This window comes from Sorghum bicolor, chromosome 1, assembly GCF_000003195.3.
Source record: "Sorghum bicolor cultivar BTx623 chromosome 1, Sorghum_bicolor_NCBIv3, whole genome shotgun sequence".
Lineage (NCBI taxonomy): Eukaryota > Viridiplantae > Streptophyta > Magnoliopsida > Poales > Poaceae > Sorghum > Sorghum bicolor.
In genome coordinates, this window is record NC_012870.2 from 9,662,344 (window position 1) to 9,683,033 (window position 20,690).

The following is a 20,690-nucleotide window of genomic DNA, read 5'->3' on the forward strand; positions in this document are numbered from 1 at the left end:
TTGGTTCGCACGTCGTTCCATAGCGGAAGCCACGGCAGCAGCGGTAGCCCCGCAGCTTGGGGTCATACAGTGTCGCCTGTTCCTCGCGCACACGGAGAAGCAATGATGCCTTGGCCTCGTCTTCCCTCGACCACGGCTTCAGCCGCTTTGCAGAATCATCCTCTGTGTCGTCGTCGGCCTCTGCCGGGCGCTTGATCTGCCTCTCCTCGGCCACGTCTTCCATCGTCGTGCCGTCCTCCTCCTCCTCCTCCTCCTCCTCGAGGCCTTCCGTTTGGTTTGCTCTTGTTGTACGGGGGCCAGCCTTCCCAAATCCCAAGTTTGTCCATGAGATGCCCAAAATCACGTAAACCCCGCATCCCTCCGCAGGCTTAATCGAGTCCATATTGATCTTGTTTTTTTTTCTTTTGACCAAAACGTATTGACCTTGGCTGGGAAAAAACAAGGGCCCAACCGTTAATTGGGCCTGTGGGCTAGTCGTGTGATTGTAAAACTGTAGCCCGTATGCTCTCCAATGGTCCGCCGAGCATTTATTTATCGGCAGTGAGCCTGCGAGCCGACGAACTGACGATCCCCAGGCGACGAAGCTGCATGGGTGAAGCTGAGCTGAAGTCCGAATCCGATAGGCAAGCACAGGCGGCAGGCACGCAGCTGCCGAGCAGCGCAGGAAGGCGGCCATACCAAGCAGGAAGGCGGCCATACCAAGCCGAGCAACGAGCAGGTAATTCTTGGCCTTGTTTAGTTCCTTAAAAATTTTTACAAATTTTTTTCAGATTTTCCGTCACATCGAATCTTTAGACGTATGCATAGAGTATTAAATATATATGAAAATAAAAACTAATAGCACAGTTTGGTCGAAATTGACGAGACGAATCTTTTAAGCCTAGTTAGTCCATAATTAAATAGTATTTCTCTAAAAAATGCTTACCCCTGTATGAGGAATAAAACGAGGGTAGCAATCTTTTTTTTTGAAAAAAAGATGGCATGACGATTTCAATAGAATTACGTGTAAATGACTGTATCGACTACGTATCAAACTAGACCTGCCATCATCATGTATGCATAGCCAGACGTTAGATGTACTACCACAACAGAGACATGCTACGCTGCGCTAGTTTTTGGAGGAAGAAAATCCACTAAGAGGAGAAAAAATAAAAAATAAAAAAGGAAAATGGAACAGTGGATGAGCGGTGGTGCTCGTGAAAAAGGAGGGGAAAGTAAAAATTTATAAAAGAAAAAAAGAAAAATGGAACAGTGGATGAGCGAACAGAGCCCAGAGCACGATGGAGATAGGGATTCGTGGGCGCTTAAAGAGAATAGTTAAGTTATAGTTACAGTTATTTCTTTATAAACATTCAAAGGCTAGGATAGGGTGACATGTATTCTTTTTATCCCTAGCTCTTTAATTAGCTATTTTATACTCCGGCCCTCTCCCAAAAAAGATAGTAGATCTAGATCTGCTTGTCTGATATTGTCTGATGAGGGAGGAGGGGACTACATGGGGACATTTGTATTAGGCTGAAGAATATCAATCAGCAACCAAAATACTGACCGCATCTAATCTAACATACTGCTACTATCGTCTTTCTTGCACGAGGCATTCTCTCTAATCCTCTTGACTCGCCGAAGAAACGTCCTTACGCAAATCCGGACGCAGCACCGCAACCTGGAGCACCAATTTCTCCCGATCCGCCTCATCTGCCCACCAACACATACACGTCAATCAATCCGTGCACCGGCATGCGTACGTGCACGTAGGTACGCGTGGAAACAAACGACAGTTATACCAAATTCGGCCATCTTACAGCGACACCGTCACCGCCGGCGACGGGATGACCCGCCTTCCATTTGCCCCACTCCAGCAGCAACGGCGCGCCGCTCTGTTGCCCCCCAAGCCGACGCCGACGCCGCAGCTGTTGCGCGTACGCGAGCAGCAGCGCCCGGCGGCTGTAGCTGCCGGCCTGCCTCGGCGCCGACGCCTTGGCGCGCGCGGCCGCCGTGGACGACGACGCGACACAGCTGATGGGACGGCGCCGCCGGCGCGGCAGCTCCTCGTAGGTGGACACGATCACCTTCGCTGGCTTCGCATCGTCCATGAACTGCGCTCGCACTGATGCCATTGCCATCCACCGATCCACGTCGTTTTTTTCTGATCGTTTTGGATGCGGATGTGCGAGGGGGAAATCGGTTAACGACCTTGCGCGCTCGGTCTACGCGCATTTGTGGCTGGAAATGGCGAGGCGCTACGGAGTCGGGGCCGCGGGCGGGCGTGCCGGTTCCTGGTGCATGCATGGGATTGGGATCGATTATTTGGCTGCCGTGTCGGCCATGCAACAGCGTTCGCTTGCGGGAGCACTTGTGGCATAGTTCAGCTCGGTCCCTGTCACGGTGTCACCGTACCAGAGACACGGATCGATCGGCCTGGAAGAGGTCCGGCTGTTAAACTTGCTCAATCTCCCCTCGCAATAGAAGCCGCCGCATGCAAGTTAATACGAAAGGGACGTGCAAGTCAAGTAGTAATAACTGAGGGCTCCAATCCGGATGGCAGAGATGATCATCGTAGTGTTATGGGATGCTTTGACTAGCATGGATGAAAACATAGGATCTCTTGAATGGGCATTCAAGGACACTCGTACGGGAATCGCCAGGTCAGACCCACCACAGCTGCTTTACCCATAGTTTAGTGGTGTCGGAAAGGAAGTTATTAGTTGACATCATACTGTACGTACCAGCAGCTAGACTCGGTATTTACTACTATATATATATATATATATAGTGTCTCGTCAGTTTGTCACATTACCGAGAGGAAGGAACGATTCAGAAACCAGAAGAATGCAGAGGGCGTGCACTGGCAAATGTTCAGCTAGTAGTGTTGGCAGCACAATGCACAGAATTTATAACTTGAGTTTCTTTCAAGAACGTGCCATTGCAACCCCAATTTCTGACAGTGAGAACTGAGAAGTGAGCCTCAATTGGCAAGTGGAAGTGGGCCTGGAGCTTGATCATCGCTGGAATCACAGCTGTGAACAAAAAGGCCAGCTAAGATAGGAAATAAACATATGCTAATTGAGGTAAGAGCTGGCTCTGGCAGGAACGTCACAGGAATAGACAACTCCCGCGAGCCGATCGACTTGCCACGGGCAGCCACCTCGGTGCTAGCCGCCACCCGCATCATCAGAACTCAGAACTCAGAACTCACAGGTCACAACAGACGGACGACGGTGAGCCGGACGTGCGAGGCGTGCGTTGGCGCGAACGTGACGCTCGCGGATCGCGCCAGCATCGCCGTTCGGACGGGGCGCCTCCGCAGGTGGGAACACATGCGCGTCGCCGTCGCCGTCGCGCATATGTACGTAGGGGCCACGCCGGAGACGGGAGAACGTTCGATTCGGTTCATCAGCAGGCGGTCTCTTATCTCTCTCGCACAAATCACAGCCAGCACCCAGCGATAGGTCCGTTTAAAATGAACGAAGTTTTCCGATTATTGCGAAAAAGTTCATTTGGTTGTGTTGATTTGTATGTGTTCGAACGAGTGTGTCGAGAACATATCTGGGACTTTGGTTATGCATGTTAGGTCGCGATTCGCATAGCTCAGCTTAACCGGTGAGTTACTGAACTTATATAATCTAACTACCGATAGCTGATATCTTGTTTGGAAAATTACGATCTTTTCCATTTCCTATCAGAATTGAGCTTTTCACCCTAATTAAAAGGTTTTCACACGATTATGTGAACCTCCAAGTTTGAGACATGTACTATCTACTACGTCCAGAAATATGTACTATGGGCCTATTCGATTGAGCTAGGGTAACAATTGCATTAGACATTGCACAATGTTTCGCCAAGTGGCTCATAGTCAAAGCTGTAGCAGCGGCTGCCGCTTTAGCTTAAGTGAACAGAGATAAGAGATACTTCCTCCATCCCAAATTGTAAGTCATTCCAATAATTTTGGAGAGTTAAAACATTTTCATGTTTGACCAAATTTATAGAAAAAAATACTAAGATTTCTAACGTAAAGTGAGTATATTATGAAAATATAATTAAGGAAGAATCTAATGATACTTAGTTAGTATCATAATAATAATAATAATTTTATCATATAAATTTGGTCAAAATTAGAAAAGTTTGACTCTCCAAGATTCTTGGAATGACTTACAATTTGGGATAGAGGGAGTATTTAAGTTTATCTTAGTTAAACTATGTTATTTATAACTGATCTATTGAAACTAATTTGATATTGCAAATATTATATTTTTTCTATATACTTGGTCAAGCACAATTTGACTTAAAATAAACACATATCCTTTATATTTTAGGATAGAGGGAGCACATAAATCAATAATTAATGTGGTGTTTTGGATCCTAATTGCTAATTATTGTAATTAGTAGCCAATATTAGATACACAACACAATCTAATTAATACCTCAAAAAAGAACTACAACGCTAACAAAAACCTATCAGTGAGTTTTCCAAGCTAAGTACTCCCTTGTTCAAAAATGGTAGTCGTATTTGACCAAAGAAAAGTCAAAAATTATAAATGACCAATTATTAGTCAAAATATGTAAGTTTAGAGTAAAACTTGTATCAATAGATTTACATTCAAAGTACCTCTAAGATGATATTCTTTTTTAGTGATTGACTAGAAACCGAGGGCCAAAATCTAATTTGTGACTTTTTGTTTGGTCAAATACGACTTCTATTTTTGAATGGCGAGAGGATTGCAACGTGGCTCAACTAATAGGTTAGCGCAATTCTAACGTGCTGGTTTTCCATCCAAAGGCGCTCTGTTTTTCAGAATAAGCATAAGCATCCAAATTTCTAGTAGCGGCTGCTATGCTATCGCTGTATCGCAGCCCCGGAGGCCGGAGCCTTGCTCCTTCCAAACTTCCTTGCCTGCCTCACCGGCAACCGCCGCCGTGCGCCGTGCGCGTGCGCGCCACAGCCGTTGACAGCGCGAAGGATGAGGCATTCAGGCAGCAGCCCCGTTCACACGCTCCCCGCCCACACTGACCTCACATCCACGCCAACGGCAGCCATTTACTCTGTGTTCTTCCACTGACGCCCGGGCCCCACGTGGGTCCGACCCGACCCCTTCTTTACCGCACCACCGCTTCGTCGTCGCAGTCAACCCGCGTCCGGCCAGTCCTCCGCCACTTCCTTAAACCCACCCACGGAACAGCCAGCCGCTACCCTCCACGTCTCTTACACTGGGCCCCGCATAACTGTAGGCCAACCTGGCATAGACCCAAAAGCGTGCTCAGCCTCCTGTGTATTTTGTAAAGGGAAATTTCACTTCCCACCACGACGCCACGGCACACGCCATAGCCTTCCCGCAAGCAGCCGAGCTCCTGCCCCCAATCCTTCCCCGATGCTGCGGCGCAACAGCGGGTGCGAAATCGAGTCCGAATTCCGACGCGCTCCCATGGAGCTCAGGTTTTAGTAGGTCTGAGCTGCGCTCCTCGTATGGATCCAGATGTTCTCGTGGAGCCGTAAGCAGTCCTCCTCCTCCTCCGGCTCGCCCTCGTCGTCGTCCTCCTCCTCCAGCCGCCGCCGCGGCGGGGCGGACGCCTCCATGGACTCCAGCAGCCGCGGCGGCGGCGGGAGTGGGAGCGGGAGCGGGAGCCGCGGACGGAGCCCGCGGTTGGATCGCCGCAACGCGGTGAAGCGCATCGAGTACGAGGCGGGCGCGGGCGCGAGGGCGTCCGCGTCGGTGGGCGCGTCGTGGTCGTCCTCGTCTTCCGCGGAACAGCAGCAGCAGCGTTCGCCGGGGCTCCGGCCCTCGCGCTCCCTAGACCTTGCCCCCGGCGCGGACCTCCGCATCAGCGGGAGCGTGGAGGGGGAGGTCGACGAGCTCTGCCGCAGCCTGGGGCTCTCGGGGCCCGAGGATTTCGCCGTCCCCGTCGCCGCCTGGGAGGCGCGCAAGTCGCGGTCTAACTCCGACCTCCTCCCGCGCTCCCGCCTCGACCCGTCCACACCCGCCGACGAACCCTCGCCAATTGCGCGCGCGGTCTCGGCGCCCGATGTTCCGCCGACTCGCTCCGTCCCTGCCCCCATTCCTGAGGAGTCACTCCACTCTTCGTCCGCTTCCACCACCACCGACTCGGCGGAGGAGCCTACCGCTGCGGCGCCCGAGGAGTCACCAAAGGCTGCCCCTGCCGTTGCAGTTGTGGCTCCCGCCGGGGATTTGCCCCTGCCTTCGCCAAGGAGGGGAGGCGGGGAGGTAGGGATACGGGGGGCACGGCCGCCTTTACTCTCCCCGCCTCCGCCAATTGGTGCACTCGCTCCTCCGCCGGTGAGGAGGTCCTTCGTTGACGATTACATGACTGGGTCCGCTTGGGACATTGTGCAGTCGTTTGCTCCCAGGGAACAGGGAAGTGAACTGGGAGAACGTGTGGACACTCGTTGCAATTCGGACACAGAAGAAGAGAATGAGGTTGAGGATGGGGTGGCAGCTGTGGAGGGCGAGCTGAAAGAGTTGAGGATAGGGGAGACCTTCGAGGGGTTCACTGGAACTTCTTCATTGTCAACAACGAATGATGATGACGCGTCCAGTACAACCACAGAGGCCATGTTCATCATATCACCGAATGGCAAGTTCAAGCGTAAGATCAAGTCATGGATGCGTGGTGCTCTTCTGGGAAGCGGCTCATTTGGGATGGTGTATGAGGGGATCAGTGAGTAAGTGCCAGTGCTTTTGAATAATATTACTGTGAGCTCATTTTGTTTGCGTAGTTACTTTGTTACAGTGTTACTCATCAGTCACCGCAAAATATACGGCAGCCTTTGGTCTAATATAGGCATATTTTATAAGTTGTCCTGTTATTTAGACTTAGTCCAAATAGACCCTTGTAATAAGCTTGAACATCTCTTTCATTTGGTTCCTGAGTTTTCCTCCAGTAATGATTTAGGTACTGAACGAGACGTTATATTTTCGCAATTTATTTGATACATATATTGAATTAAACTAAAGTTTCATAGCTCATCAAGGAAATTGGAATGTGGGTCACAAAGTTTCCACATTGTTGAACGGATATATTTTACTTATAGAGAGGAGAGCAGACTTCAAACTGACCTTTTGAACAAAGACGAAGGTGTGATTAACAAAATATATTTTTATTAACCCCCTTTTATTTCAAAGCACTAAGAATGCACTGACCAACATATCATAATAGGCAGAGTGTTGCCCTTTGGTCTGTCCTGTCTCAATAGTCAATACACACCACATTTGTCATATGTTGGTTTATAATTTTTCTGAACAAATGCTAATATTGATATTTATGATTTGCATGGGTTTTCATAGTTGTGAGCTTATGGCACCATTGGATTTGTTTGGTAACAAGTATTTTCACAACAGACCCTTATCTATTGATTTCCAACTCTTTGCCATGAGTAACCTGCTAATGCTCCAGTAAACTTCATGGTAACTTGTCCTGAAAAGGATCTTTGTAGTTGAAAATCTCAACCTTTTGGAGATGTAGTAACTGTAACTGATTATCAATAAATGCAATTCATGGGGTCAGGTGATCCTTTGCTCTCGGTTGTCCCTAGTCGTCTCTGGGTGGGTGGGTACAAATTCAATACTGATTCAGCTCAAAAATATTCTTAGGAGTGTCATTGAGAATGTCTTTTGTTATGAACCTTAGATCATTGGGGGTTGGGGGGATAATCATTGCCAGAAGGAAGGCCGGACAAAGTTGGCGTAGAGGGAGACTAGAGTATTTGGGGATAATTGGATTGTTTGTTCTTCATTGCTTGGTTCAAATGAGGGCTGGTACATGGATTTTATAGGCACTTGGCCTGCTAAATAAAGGGAAATAAACTCCATAACTCCCATAAATCCCCTAAATCTCACCTTCCCTGCATGCTGATCCGCATGCTGCTCCTCGCTGATCCTTGTGCCCCCTCTGGTCACCATGCAATCCCTGGCTGACCCACATCATGACATCTTTCACCTGAATACCTGATTATAGAATTTAAGTCAAACACCACTTGGAATAGTGGAATAGTGTAAAGTGTGCTTTTCATTTTGTTGCTCCATTAGAAAATATTTTAAACTTATGGCAATGAATCTGCAGTGAGGGTGCGTTTTTTGCTGTGAAGGAAGTATCTTTGCTTGACCAAGGAAGCAATGCACAACAATCTATTGTTGCACTTGAGCAGGTTATAGCTGCTGGTTAATCTTATAATATCATCTGTTGTTGGTTAGGCTACATTTCTCACTAGTTGCCAGCTCTAATTTTGTGTTTTGTATTTTTCAGGAAATTGCACTCCTCAGTCAGTTTGAACATGAAAATATAGTCCAGTATTATGGAACTGACAAGGTACTGTGCTCTTCTTTTAATATTGTCTGTTTATTCATTTAGTTAAGAGACGATTGAGTTTAGCTGATTATTATGCTATTTGCACCCTCTTTTATATGCATGTCTTGATATTGATGAACTCATGTGATCTGTTTATGTTTCAATGCAGGAAGAATCCAAACTCTATATTTTTATTGAGCTTGTCACACAAGGATCTCTTTCATCCCTCTATCAAAAATATAAACTACGAGAATCGCAAGTCTCTGCTTACACAAGGCAGATTCTTAATGGATTGGTTTATCTCCATGAGAGAAATGTGGTCCACAGGTACAAAACTGCCCGACATCTAATACTTTATGGGGATAATTTAACGTTTTCAATGATGTAGTGGTAACAGCTTGTTTTCTAAATCTTATGTCCAACAAAGTGTAATGTGAGGGAGGAAAAGATGGTTTTTAGCTCATGTGTTATTCTGCTGTCAATTGTATATTCAGGGAAACAAATCTATTTTCCCATCTCTACTTCAAGAACTACCTATTGCCCTGGTCCACCTTTTTATGAGTGTGCCATGCAGTCATACACCGTAGAGTCATGGAGGTTTCATAAATAAATAAATCTGTTCATCCTGGATAATTCTAAAACTTGATACTGATAATTGTAAACTAGTAAAGGTAGTGCATTATATTAATGTTGTTCATTACTTTTGTGGGGCATGGATATGTCTGCATGATCCTTCCATTCGACTCAGTAATTTTTTCAGCTGAAACAATTGCTTCATATGCAGAGATATCAAATGCGCCAATATATTGGTGCATGCAAATGGATCTGTAAAGCTTGCAGATTTTGGATTGGCAAAGGAGGTTAGCCTTCGTCTTTGTGCACATTATTTCCATGTTCTCAGTGTCAAATTGTCTTATGGCTGTAGTTTTCTTGTTCAAGTTTCAGATGTCAAAAATTAATATGCTAAGGTCATGCAAAGGAAGTGTTTACTGGATGGCACCTGAGGTAAAAGTTACAATTTAACATTCTGAGTAGCATTCTTGCAAAAAATCAAGAAACCAATGGAAAATCAGCAATAGCCCAGTAGCATTCTTATTACTTTTGTGTGACTGCCGTTCTTTGTATTGAAAACTATCTATTTTGATGTTATTTTTCACAAGATAATACTTGTGTATCTCTTGTCTGGAACATACTTACCTTCTCATTTTCAGGTTATTAATCCAAAAAAGATGTATGGGCCTTCAGCTGATATATGGAGCCTTGGCTGCACCGTGTTGGAAATGCTAACCCGGCAAATACCATTTCCTAATGTCGAGTGGGTATGTCATGTTTTGATTTTCCATATTACAGACATTAAGTTACTCATACCTTGGTTACCTTCCAAATACCTGCATGTTAAGATGTTGTTTACTGTATTGGCCTTATCTAATGTCTAGAATGTTGAAATTTTGGTCGAGTAGAGTCTAGAAGTTATGTTATGGTGAAAAGATTTTTGCCCCCCTCTATTAGACTCAGCAATAAATTAACACTAGAATGTCAAAAGTTTCCTCCCTTTTCAGTCTTTTTAAGGCCCTTTTTTTGTCAAGTCAAGCCTATTGAGAAAGTCATTGTTTGTTTTCCTTGCAACCTTGTATCTCTTGTAATCCTACGAAGATGGGCTTCCTTCTGTCTCAGTCAAGTCTTTTCCTTGATTTGATCACTTTGTGTGAGAAATTGAGAATATAGCGCCTTTACTAGTGCATGAGATCATTATATATATAATATGCTTCTCCCTGGAAGCTGTAACCTAGTTTGCTCAGTATTGGTCAGCTGTCAGCATGTCTCTATAATATTCCTTTTTACTTGTAGACAAATGCTTTCTTCATGATTGGAAGAGGGGAACAGCCTACTATTCCCAACTATCTGTCGAAGGAGGCACAAGATTTCATTGGCCAGTGTGTAAGAGTTGATCCTGAGAGCCGACCTTCTGCATCACAACTTTTGGAGCACCCATTTGTTAACAGACCACTGCGAGCTTCATTTGAATCTGCATCTCCCCCAGCCATCAGATTATAGTATTGATATAGTGGGGTGTTTCTTGTTGTGAGGCCAACTTTCAGGTCACGTGCTGGTAAGTTTCTCCCTTGTACAAGGGGAATGATCAAGCTTCCAAACACTCAGCTTTTAAGGCTGACACTGATGGGCATCTATGCTTTGCAGATCTTTATGATTTACACTACTGGTTCCAGAATGGAATTATGTGGGCTTATTTAGGGTGTAGTTTAGTATCTGTAGTCCGTAGGGTTGGTGGGCAGCATTGGCTCTGTGTTTTTGTATTCTTTGGGTGTTGATTAGGCAAAGGGTTTTCTTCCTGGTTATTACGTAGATTTGTGTACACTTTGTAGGTAAAAAGGGTTGCAATTGCCTCTGGTGTAGGGTTAGCTGATGTTTGTGAATGATTGATATCACCATTCTTTACTTAATATTAATGGTTTGTTGCTCGAAAAGCATCGGAGCATTGAGTCCCCTGCTGTTCCTGTTTTTTTTTTCTTTTTTTTGTCGCAACTGGTTTTTTCTGATGTTATCATCTACGGGATTACTCTGTTATCCAGTTCTATCATCTGCTGCTTATGTCATGTTACATGAACTCATCACTTCATCAGTGCCATAACAACTCGTAGATCGGTGGTGGTCGCATGCATCGGGTGTATGGGTGCAGAAGTAGAGGCGACAGGCGAGTGCGATAACGGAGGTGCGAGGAGACCGTGGCCTCCTGGCCGGCAATAGGCACCGCGGCGGCGGCGGCCTGTTGATGGCAGGCCACCGGCAGCCTAGCCGCACTGAGGCTCGGACAAGACCGGGGAGAGACTGGCCGGTGGCTTATGCTATGCGACGGCAGAGGTGCTAGGCAAGGCGAGGTGCGGCATAGGCGGAGCGGCGAGCTGCGCTGGGCGGTGCAGCAGCCTGCAGGGCAACAAGAGCAGCGTGGGAAGCCAAGGATGGGGTAGCTGTGGTGCGCGGTTTGAGGGCGCCCAGTTCGGGGCTTTGCCGGCAAAGGATCGGCCTGGACAGGAGCAAGGGCAAGGCGCCACTCGGCTGTGGTCAGGTGCAGGGCAGCAGAGGACCAATGCAGTGTGGTTGACGAGTAGTGGCAATCGTGTCACGACTACGCTTCCGAGCATGAGCGTTGTGACGCAGAGCAGTGGAGCAGTTACAACACCGGTGGTAGGGCACGCTTGTGTGTGTCGACCGGACAACCAAGTAGTTGAAGATGGTGCCATGCGCGTTGAGATGGGACAAGTTGTAAGTTGTAGTGCTAGTGTATGCAAGAATAGACTACAGCGAAATGATATGGGACGAGGAAGTACTGGTGCTCTCGTTTTGCAGCAAGAGGAAGAAGCATAGGCCTAGCTAGGATCTAGAAAAAGGTGGTCTCTTGTAGATATAAAATCAAATTAAGAAGTAATCTATGTGCAATTTTCATAATTTTAGAGAGCATCTACTATAATTTAACTTTGGATTAAATTTTGGGATGATCTATAGATCACATGTCCACCTAGCTAGCTCCACTTATGGAAAGAAGCCCAATGGTGATGAGCTGGGCCAATGGACAAAGAGAAAATCAAATAGAGGAGAGAAAGGGCTAGAACAACTTGAGATGCATCTCCAAGGATGTTTTTAGAACAAAGATTTCAAAAACTTATTTTGGTTTGTTTCGAAGAAAACAGATGTCCAACAGTACCATGAACCACTAGCCTAAATTTGTTATCGTTCCATTCTGTACGTACGTCGCCCTTGGTCAAACCCTAGTCCTTCCTAATGAAGCCTAAGCCACCCCTTGCTGGACTGAACCACCGTGTTTGGCTATGTGGCTGACCAGGGTGGCAAGAGGGCGGTGGCGGAGCTAGCAACATATTTTAGGAGGGACCAATTTACCTTATAAAGATCAATTTGTACACACATACTAGAGCAATCAGTCACTAATTTGCAAATTCAGTGTTAATTAATACCTAAAAGACTCAACAACAAATATAAAGTAGACTCTACTAAAGGACAATTCATTTAAATACTTTATTTCTAGTATGCTATATAGGAAATAATTATGTAGATTAGTATAGAAACTGAAGGCAAAATAACAACTAAACATTCATTAGTAGTCTATGACTACTTTTTATTAGGATGTGTGTGGGGGGGGGGAGGGTAAATGATGTGTCATTTTCGCGTTTTGTGTGTGGTAGCGATGAAGAATGTTGACAATAGAGGCCTACACACACAGTAGAGATGCAAAACATTCTATATGCACTTGCACTCACATCTTCAAAAGACTAAGACTTAGCTATGAGTTTTCGAGATTGGTAAAAGCACCACAGATAATTCATTATTGGGGAATATATAGCTATCATTAAAGAAATAACGATATTAAATTTTAGATTAGATTTAGAAAAAAATATGAACACGTATTAAATCAAGGACTCAACACAAGGTGTGTAGGTTCCTCAGAAATCTAGCTAAGTTACGCACTCGTTGATGTGGTCTATATTGTTAAAGGTTTTGGATACAAAATGTAGGCCATCTGTTTTTCTCCGCTCAATAACTTTTTGTAATGAAATTTTCGTCTTCTTTGTTTAAGGCGTTGTCGTTAGAGTTTGTCTAACGCAATCCCGTACGGTATGCCAGTTCCCCGGCCAGCCACGAGCCACACGAACCAGATGGCGCATCGGACGTCCACAGCTCGTGCCCGGTCCCTGTCGTCCCGCGGCTTTGTCCGGTTCAGCTCCTGAGTCCCACTCCCGAGCGCTCGTGTGCCGCTCGCTGACTGACCGTCACCGACGCGCGCTAGTCGGCATTGCTGCGCTGCGCACGGCCAAACACCGCTGAGAAATTAAAACGAGCGCACGTGTCCGGGAGGCGGGCGGGACCGCGGGAGCGCCGAGCGCGCCCCGGCCTCTGCTCCTCTCGCTCTCGGTCTCGGCTCCCGCACGGGAAAAATCCAATCATGTCCTCGTCATTCGCCGCGAGAAATTTGCGCGAGTAAATGCGCGCAGGTGCAGCCGCACCGCGCTTATTCCGGCGCAGCGCCCGACACGCGGCTGCCGCCTCGCCTCCACGGCTCCACTCCACCCCCCCGCGACGCAAACGCAAACGCATGCTCACGCATCCTCCTCCCTCCGCCGCTGAAGTGCAGTAGTAGCAAACTAGTAGTACTGGCAAACAGCAGGCAGACCGAGACCTCGGGAGCCATGAGCTTGCACGCCGCGCGCGGCGGGGCGCACGAGGATCTGAGCTGGAGCGTCATCGGGCGGCGGGCACCGGGTGACGTGACATTCGGTGATGGAGAAGGAGGAGGCGGGATGAGGAGGGCACAGCTGCAGGGGCAGCAGGGGGCGGTGCGGGTGGATGAGGCGTCGTCCGCGTCCACCTTCCGTGAGCTCGACGAGGCCTTCCTGCAGGTGAGGTCCCGAAGCTTTTTCTGTCTGGTTGGGGTTCTTTGGGGGAACAGGGAGCTAATGGAACAGTGAGTGTGTGCTTGCTTGGACCTCCGCCCCCCCGCGGTTTAATTAGTGGAGTGGCTTCCGCCTTGCTTGCTGACGGACACTGTCCTTCGTGGCGGCGCTCTTGATTCAAAGGGTTCGCACGCCAGATATTATATCAGAATCCCTTGTTGATGAATTCGAGTTTTTTTGTATTACTAAGTACGGAGTAGTTAATAGGGCAACATGGACTAAATACTTGCCGATCGATTGAATTCTCATATGAGGTTCATTTAGGCTGGGTTTGTGGCATTTGAGACTTGGTTAGACTACTGTAGAGTACTAGTTTGTACTTGCAGTTGCATGTCTCCAGACATTGAAATTGTGGCAAAATTAGACCGTGCAGGGAGTTTGGGACTATGTGTCTTAGATATATGATGCTGTTAAAACTAATGTTTTTCAGATCAATCAGTGGGTCGTAGAATTTCTTTCATAGTTTTTATTGCCATGTTTAGTCGTGGCTAATGTCAATGGCCTATGCTTGCTGGACCATTTCTCTGTGTCAATAGAGTTACCAAAATATCACATCGATGTGATCCAATCTCTTCCTGACAAAGTTAAGACAAGGGCATGACAAATGGTCCCTGCCAAGTATAGCTACTTCAATACTACAGGACACATTGGGCAGTGTAATTTCGTTCTCCAACATGTCTTAGTTTCTCAAACATTGTATTTGCATTCATGCATTAAACTCGTATGAATAAAGATGATATATAGCTATATACATTCCATTAAATCTGTGAAGTTTTGTTAAAAACACAATACAATCTAGTGAGGTATAGCCGATTCAATTGCTACGGTTTATAAATAAAATGCATTGGATATGCAACTATTCTTAGGAAGTATAGTGTTTGCTTTCACCTTTTTGTTGGCACTGTCCTCATGCAAAACAAACATTTCGTTAGTTGTTGTTTCAAAAGAAAACTTGTTAGTTATCCTGCTTCTGTAAACCAGAGATTACACGTGCTATCTTAGTTTATTTAATCATTTACTTAGTTTTACATCTCTATTTATTTTCACTTTTGTTTCAGACACAAACAAAAATCTGGCTTGGAGAAGTTCTACATGTTAGGTTTGATGAAGACACTTTAGTTGCTGATCTTCTTGCTGACGGAGAATTACTGTAAGATCAGTTTCTTCATGAGGTCTCCCTGCATGAACAAAAGTAATTAGCACGTGTGTGCCATGCATATGGATTTGGTGTAGCTACAGAAATCTTGGTTCCCACTGATCTGTATATTTTTGCTCAGATAGTTTTGTCTCTTTGCAAGTGTCTACTTGCCTAGGATAAATGGTTTCTGAAAGAATGGAACTTTTTATGATTAATTGTGTACTTCTGTCTGATATTTATTATATTCTTCTCACCTGTTATATTTGTGCTGTTAGGTTTCAAGTTTCCAAGATAATATGGAAAAGGTTACTGAAAAAGAACATAGAACAATTGAAACAATCAAAAGTTTATATTTTTGAGAGACTATCCTTTGGTAGGAGCAGTGGAAAATACATGCCCTATTCAAAAGTTGACTCCTTTCTAAAGGTATGGATCATTGCATATTTTCCCTCTAGATGCTTTAGTTCTATTAATATCTGTTTGAGCGAAAGTCTTGATTTTAACTTCATGTGTTCAAGGTTTTTGTTAACTTGAAGTGCATTAATTTGGTAAAAATGAACTGTATATAAATCCTTCAAAACATTTTTTTCCCATCAGAGGAGCTTGAATGAAGCTTTTTTTTTTTCTCGAACACATGTGAAGCATTTTTCTAGCATGGGTTCCATTTTAAGTAGCCAGTCTGATGATCAGTGTAAATTGTCTGTGATGCATGAAATGCTCTGCCAATATTTGTGCATGAAGAGTTCTAAAAACCAGTATTGAATCTGCTATAGTCTATAGATGGTGTTTTGTGCTACTTCCTTGTGAGTTATGTATGCTCTACTGACTAACATTGCTACAATGGAATCGAATAAGCATTAGGTATAGCTACAAATCTGTCTATCAGTGGGGGTCTCCCCTGCTGTTCATTCCACTCAAAAAAATGAAACAAATCTGTGTATCTTTGTTTTTTTGATGTGAACTTCAATGATTTTATTTGTTTCCAAGGTTGTCTACCTATTTTAGATCAGCTATAATTTGTACAAATTCCCAGTAAAAAGTTGTACTCCCTCTGGTAAAAATACTAGTCTCATTTTACTTTACACGATCTTTGATGCATATCTTTGGACACTAATTCCTTCTGAAATATATTCTTAAAGTCTCTCAAATTTGTGAGATTTTGCAAGTTACACATATAACCTACATGTTTTCAAGCTAAATGCAGTTTTTAAGCTTTGACTTTTTTTTTGAACAAATAGTTTTGACTAAATATTGTCCTAAATGACATGCTCTTATGATCGGAAGGTGGTAACTTACGTAAATCGTATTAAATTGTTTCTGTGATAAGAATAGGTGCTGGTCTGCTGGATCTTGCTTAGTGTCCTAATCCTGCATAGGGCAAACTTTTAGGTGAAGTTTGGACCTGGTGGAATTTTAACTACAGCAAGATAATGGCCCCCTCTTCTACCCACGATCTAGACCTAGAAGCATGGCAGGCATAGATGTGTGGGTGTATTTGTGTTTTCTTCCTATGCTACATTGACAGCTTTGGTTGATACTAAAAGGCTTGAAGCATGATGCGGTCACATATATACTTTACTGACTTAGTCTACATTTCTTCTGAAACGGTTGCTTGATAATTAGTAATCTCTGTTCTTTTCAGATATGTCAAATCCTTGGGTTGGCTGGAATTGATCTGTTTACCCCTTCTGATGTGGTCGAAAAAAGAAATGTTCGGAAAGTCTGTATATGCATACGATCAGTGTCTAAAAAGTCTCACATCATGCACCTAAATGTAAGTCCTAGGTTCTTACTAAGCATATTTAAGAAATGCATTTTTCAGTGACTTACCTACTGTAATAACTTTAATTTATGTGTCTCTTCTCTGTGATCATAGGTGCCTGATTTTGATATAGTCACCTACACAATATCCATGCCAAACTATGTTGTTGGAGGTATTCGTAGAAGTCTGGAGCAGCCACAATACAGCTCATCCAGTTCAAGTGGATACAGTCCACGTGCCGGCTCTAAAGCACTACAGCAGCAGGCAAGGGTCTTGGAATGGGTTAATTGTATTTCCACACTTGTGCTTAATGTTATTCACTTAATATATATTTTTCTCAGATAATATTTGGAGGGCAGAACGACCAGCACGAGGACACACATTATGACTCTGATGAAGCAGAAAGCAAACTCTCTCTTCTAGAACCTGAGGATTCAGTTGATGAAGATAATTTTGCAGCCGTGCTTTCACAATTTAGTGATGCCCATGCCCCCAATGAAGAAAGTGAAGGCTATGGAGAAAGTGGACATGACAAGCATGAAGAAAAATCTCTAGCTGAATCAGTGGGGTCAGGATCACTTAACATTGGCGTTATTGATTCTGAGTTCATCAAACTCTCTCTTCTAGAACCTGAGGACTCAGTTGATGAAGATAATTTTGCAGCCGTGCTTCCACAATTTAGTGATGCCCATGCCCCCAACGAAGAAAGTGAAGGCTATGGAGAAAGTGGACATGACAAGCATGAAGAAAAATCTCTAGCTGAATCAGTGGGGTCAGGATCACTTAACATTGGCGTTATTGACTCTGAGTTCATGGATTCAAGTCCTCTAATTCATAATAAAGAATCATGTTCTACTCATTCTGCAACTGACCAATGTTCAAGAACCAGAATGGCTAAATGTTCATTAAGTTCAGAAGAGTCAGATTCCACAAGCAGTCATTTGGCGTTTGACAGTGGCAAGAATTATTTGGAGTTGAACAATCATTCTGACACAGATTCAGAAAGGATTTACGATGGGCATGCCAAGTCTCTAGATCATTATATTCAGGAAAATGGGGAAACATTAGCTGATCATCCAAAAAAAGAGGAAGGTGACCTCCAAAAGGACACTGGCACCATAGTTCAACATTGTGATGCCCTTGCTTGTGATAGGGAGTCTGTGTGTTCAAGTTGTGAAGAACCGAGATATGGATTAAATGGCGAGCCATCAGACTTGAGCTCGGAATCATACTCAGGACTGACCCCAACACTTAATACGGGTGGCAAATTGCCGATGGTTTCCGAAGACCCTGTGAATAATCTAGAGCCAAATATGACTGATGGGGTGACAAGTGATAGCACGTACCGGGAGCTGAATCCTGAAGTCAGCACTAGGAATGAAATGGTGACTCCTGTTATGCTGAAGTCCATGTCACTCCTATAATCATGCTTCCTGGTTCCTGCACACAAAAGTGTTCCTAACATTCCTCTGTCATGCAGGACGGTTCCGAATCCACTGATAAACCAGTGGAAGCAGAAGATATAGCTCAGGATAGCGTCACTCGAAGGCCTGAAGATGATGTCCCCAAATCAGGGAAAGGGGTTCTGAAGTCGGTTGCTGGAGGAATTACCCTTGCTGGCGCAGTGTTCTTCATGATCCATCTCAGGTGCGCTATCATGTTAGCACTGCTTTTCAAATTCGCTGCAAAGTAACACTAATAGATCTTCTAAGATATTGTAATCCACTAGTGCCGCACTGCTGCAGAAGAAGCAAGGAAAGAAGCTTTGCGACAGTTATACCATCTCTTTCAGAAAAATCAGTTCGGAGCAACTCAAGGGCCAAGAACATGGACAAAGAAAATGTCCATGATGTGTATCCTGGGGGATGGCTGAAGGTTTAACAAGATGATGGATGTGGGTCGCGCACGCTGCCTGGAAGACAGAGCACAGTCTACTTACAGCGGCTTAACAGAATCTGGATAATTTTTGTCGAGTCACCAGTTAAAGTTAAAGTCAGTACCCTGCATTCTTCATGTACAGAACGATATAGCCATATCATATCATATAATATAGGTGATAAATTACAGCAAATAATCGAACAAATTTTGTACAATTGTATAGAGGTTAATTGAGATCTTTCAACGTGAAATTATACGTTGGTGCGGGCAGGTTTATTTTAAAGTATAGTTTTCAACCTCCGACGTTTAAACCTAGACAGTGGTTCAAAAGCGGAACGGCGTTGTGTTGAAGTCATCACTACCCATTTCTTGCACAAACCAAGAGATCATGGCGTTGCTTAGGTTAGCATTTTTTTCTTTTGGTAAAAAGAACAGGTGTTTAAGCTAGCCAAAACAGCCCTCATGAGTATTGCACAGTTTTTCTTAAAGATACAGTTGAGCTCAAATACACACTCACTGAACACAGTGGAGAACCTACGTATTGAGGGCTTGTTTGGATGTAGTTGGATTCACATCAATCCACATGTGTTGGGGTAGGTTATAGTGTAACTTGAACTAAATTCCACCTCAATCTACTTCAACACATGTGGATTGAGGTGAATACGACAACATCCAAACAAGACCTGAGGTGGTGGGTCTCCACCTTCATGTATTCTTGCTTTTTGTTTGTGGTTTCGGGTTCTGGCTAGTAATTCTAAAATTACTTGTCGGTCCTTTGTATCTATGTTCTGACTTTTTTCCCCCTCTTTCTCTTAATGAAAAACAGATAGAAGACTGATTGGAAAAAAAAGGGCATAAAAGCACATATGGGAGAGGGAGTAAGAATGTGGCACATGAATCAGATGCTGAGATGCATTCAGAAAGAATCAGAGGATGGGGCCAGATGAGCACACCCACCAAAAGAAAAAGGCTAGATTAGCAACTGCAAAAGTTCAGTAGATCTTTCCCCCATAAATTTACGGCAAAGCCAATGAACTTTCAGGACTTGCCATTTTATAACCTGCAAACCGTACTCGCGCCCACCGCGAGTTCGTTGTGCTCGGACGCGCCGCCGCGGTCCGCGACAGACGGCAGACGAGGTCACCGACTCGCTGTTCCACCCGGTCGATGACAGGGGCGGAGGCCTGCTCGCGCGAGATGTCTGGCCGGCACGGCGCGCGGGGCTGAGACAATCCGTCAGCCTCCCGCTGTCCGGGGCAGGCCGGCATCACACAAGCATGTTCGTATGAGTTCTATCAGTCAGCCAACAGTATCTCTCACAACAAATCACCGTGGCATGGACTTTCCTGCTTGAATTATTGTAACACATGGGCTTCGGGAGAAGATGGACAGACTGGATAACAGCCATATTAGCGACAGCTAGTACCAAGATTCTGCTAAATGGTGCTCCAGGGAGAAGAGTGTGCTATGCGCGAGGACTCCGCCAGGGAGACCGTATGCTCCAGTGGCTGGACGACGAAGGTCTCCTTGCACAACTTGGGGTTGCTGGAAGGGTGCAGCGAGTGAGCCTCTATGCAGATGACCTAGTCCTCTTTGTTTCCCCAACGAAAGAAGATTTAACTGTACTCAGCACAGCGCTGCAGCTTTTTGGGAGGCCTTGGGCCTATTCTCTAACATGGACAAAAGTATCGCAACTCCAATCCACTGTGGTAATGATGAACTCGAAAGGCTTCAGCAGTTGCTTCAATGTAAGATACAAGACTTCCCTTGCCGCTATCTGGGTGTCCCTTTGTCCTTATTCAAGCTTAAGAAATGTGACGAGCAACCTTTGATTGACGCCGTGGCCGCTAGGCTCCCCGTGTGGAAAGGAAATCTGCTCAACATAGTAGGCAGAACTACACTGGTCAGGAGTACCCTATCTGCAATTTCAGTGTACTTGTCCATTGCCCTTTGCCTGTCTACCTCGACAATCGAAAGCATCGACAAGCTTCGCCACGGTTTCATCTGGTCAGGAACGGCTTCTGCCTCTGGGGGGCACTGCAAGGTCGCTTGGCCGATCTGCTGCAGACCGCGAGCCTTGGGGGGGGGGGGGGGGGGGCTGGGGGTCACTGATCTTCGCCAGACTGGATTG

The 20,690-nt window shown here is 45.3% G+C and overlaps 1 protein-coding gene across 1 annotated transcript; it reads left to right on the forward strand.

Moving 5' to 3' along the window:
* LOC8063411 lies at window positions 5,278-18,838 on the forward strand. Its single transcript, XM_021462404.1, has 16 exons — window positions 5,278-6,676; window positions 8,074-8,158; window positions 8,257-8,319; window positions 8,468-8,625; window positions 9,083-9,158; window positions 9,244-9,303; window positions 9,510-9,617; window positions 10,147-10,352; window positions 13,166-13,727; window positions 14,840-14,931; window positions 15,195-15,345; window positions 16,562-16,693; window positions 16,796-16,945; window positions 17,023-18,066; window positions 18,162-18,328; window positions 18,427-18,838. Exons 1-16 carry the CDS (start codon window positions 5,472-5,474, stop codon window positions 18,560-18,562), a joined length of 4,395 nt encoding a protein of 1,464 aa, XP_021318079.1. The 5' UTR covers window positions 5,278-5,471; the 3' UTR covers window positions 18,563-18,838.

What these genes read in the sequence shown, in the direction of transcription:
- LOC8063411 (XM_021462404.1), top strand. Translation starts at nt 5,472, where the DNA reads ATGTTCTCGTGGAGCCGTAAGCAGTCCTCCTCCTCCTCCGGCTCGCCC. An exon ending in GTGTATGAGGGGATCAGTGA is followed by an intron (nt 6,677 to 8,073) that starts GTAAGTGCCAGT and finishes ATGAATCTGCAG; the next exon opens with TGAGGGTGCGTTTTTTGCTG. An exon ending in CTCACATCATGCACCTAAAT is followed by an intron (nt 16,694 to 16,795) that starts GTAAGTCCTAGG and finishes CTGTGATCATAG; the next exon opens with GTGCCTGATTTTGATATAGT.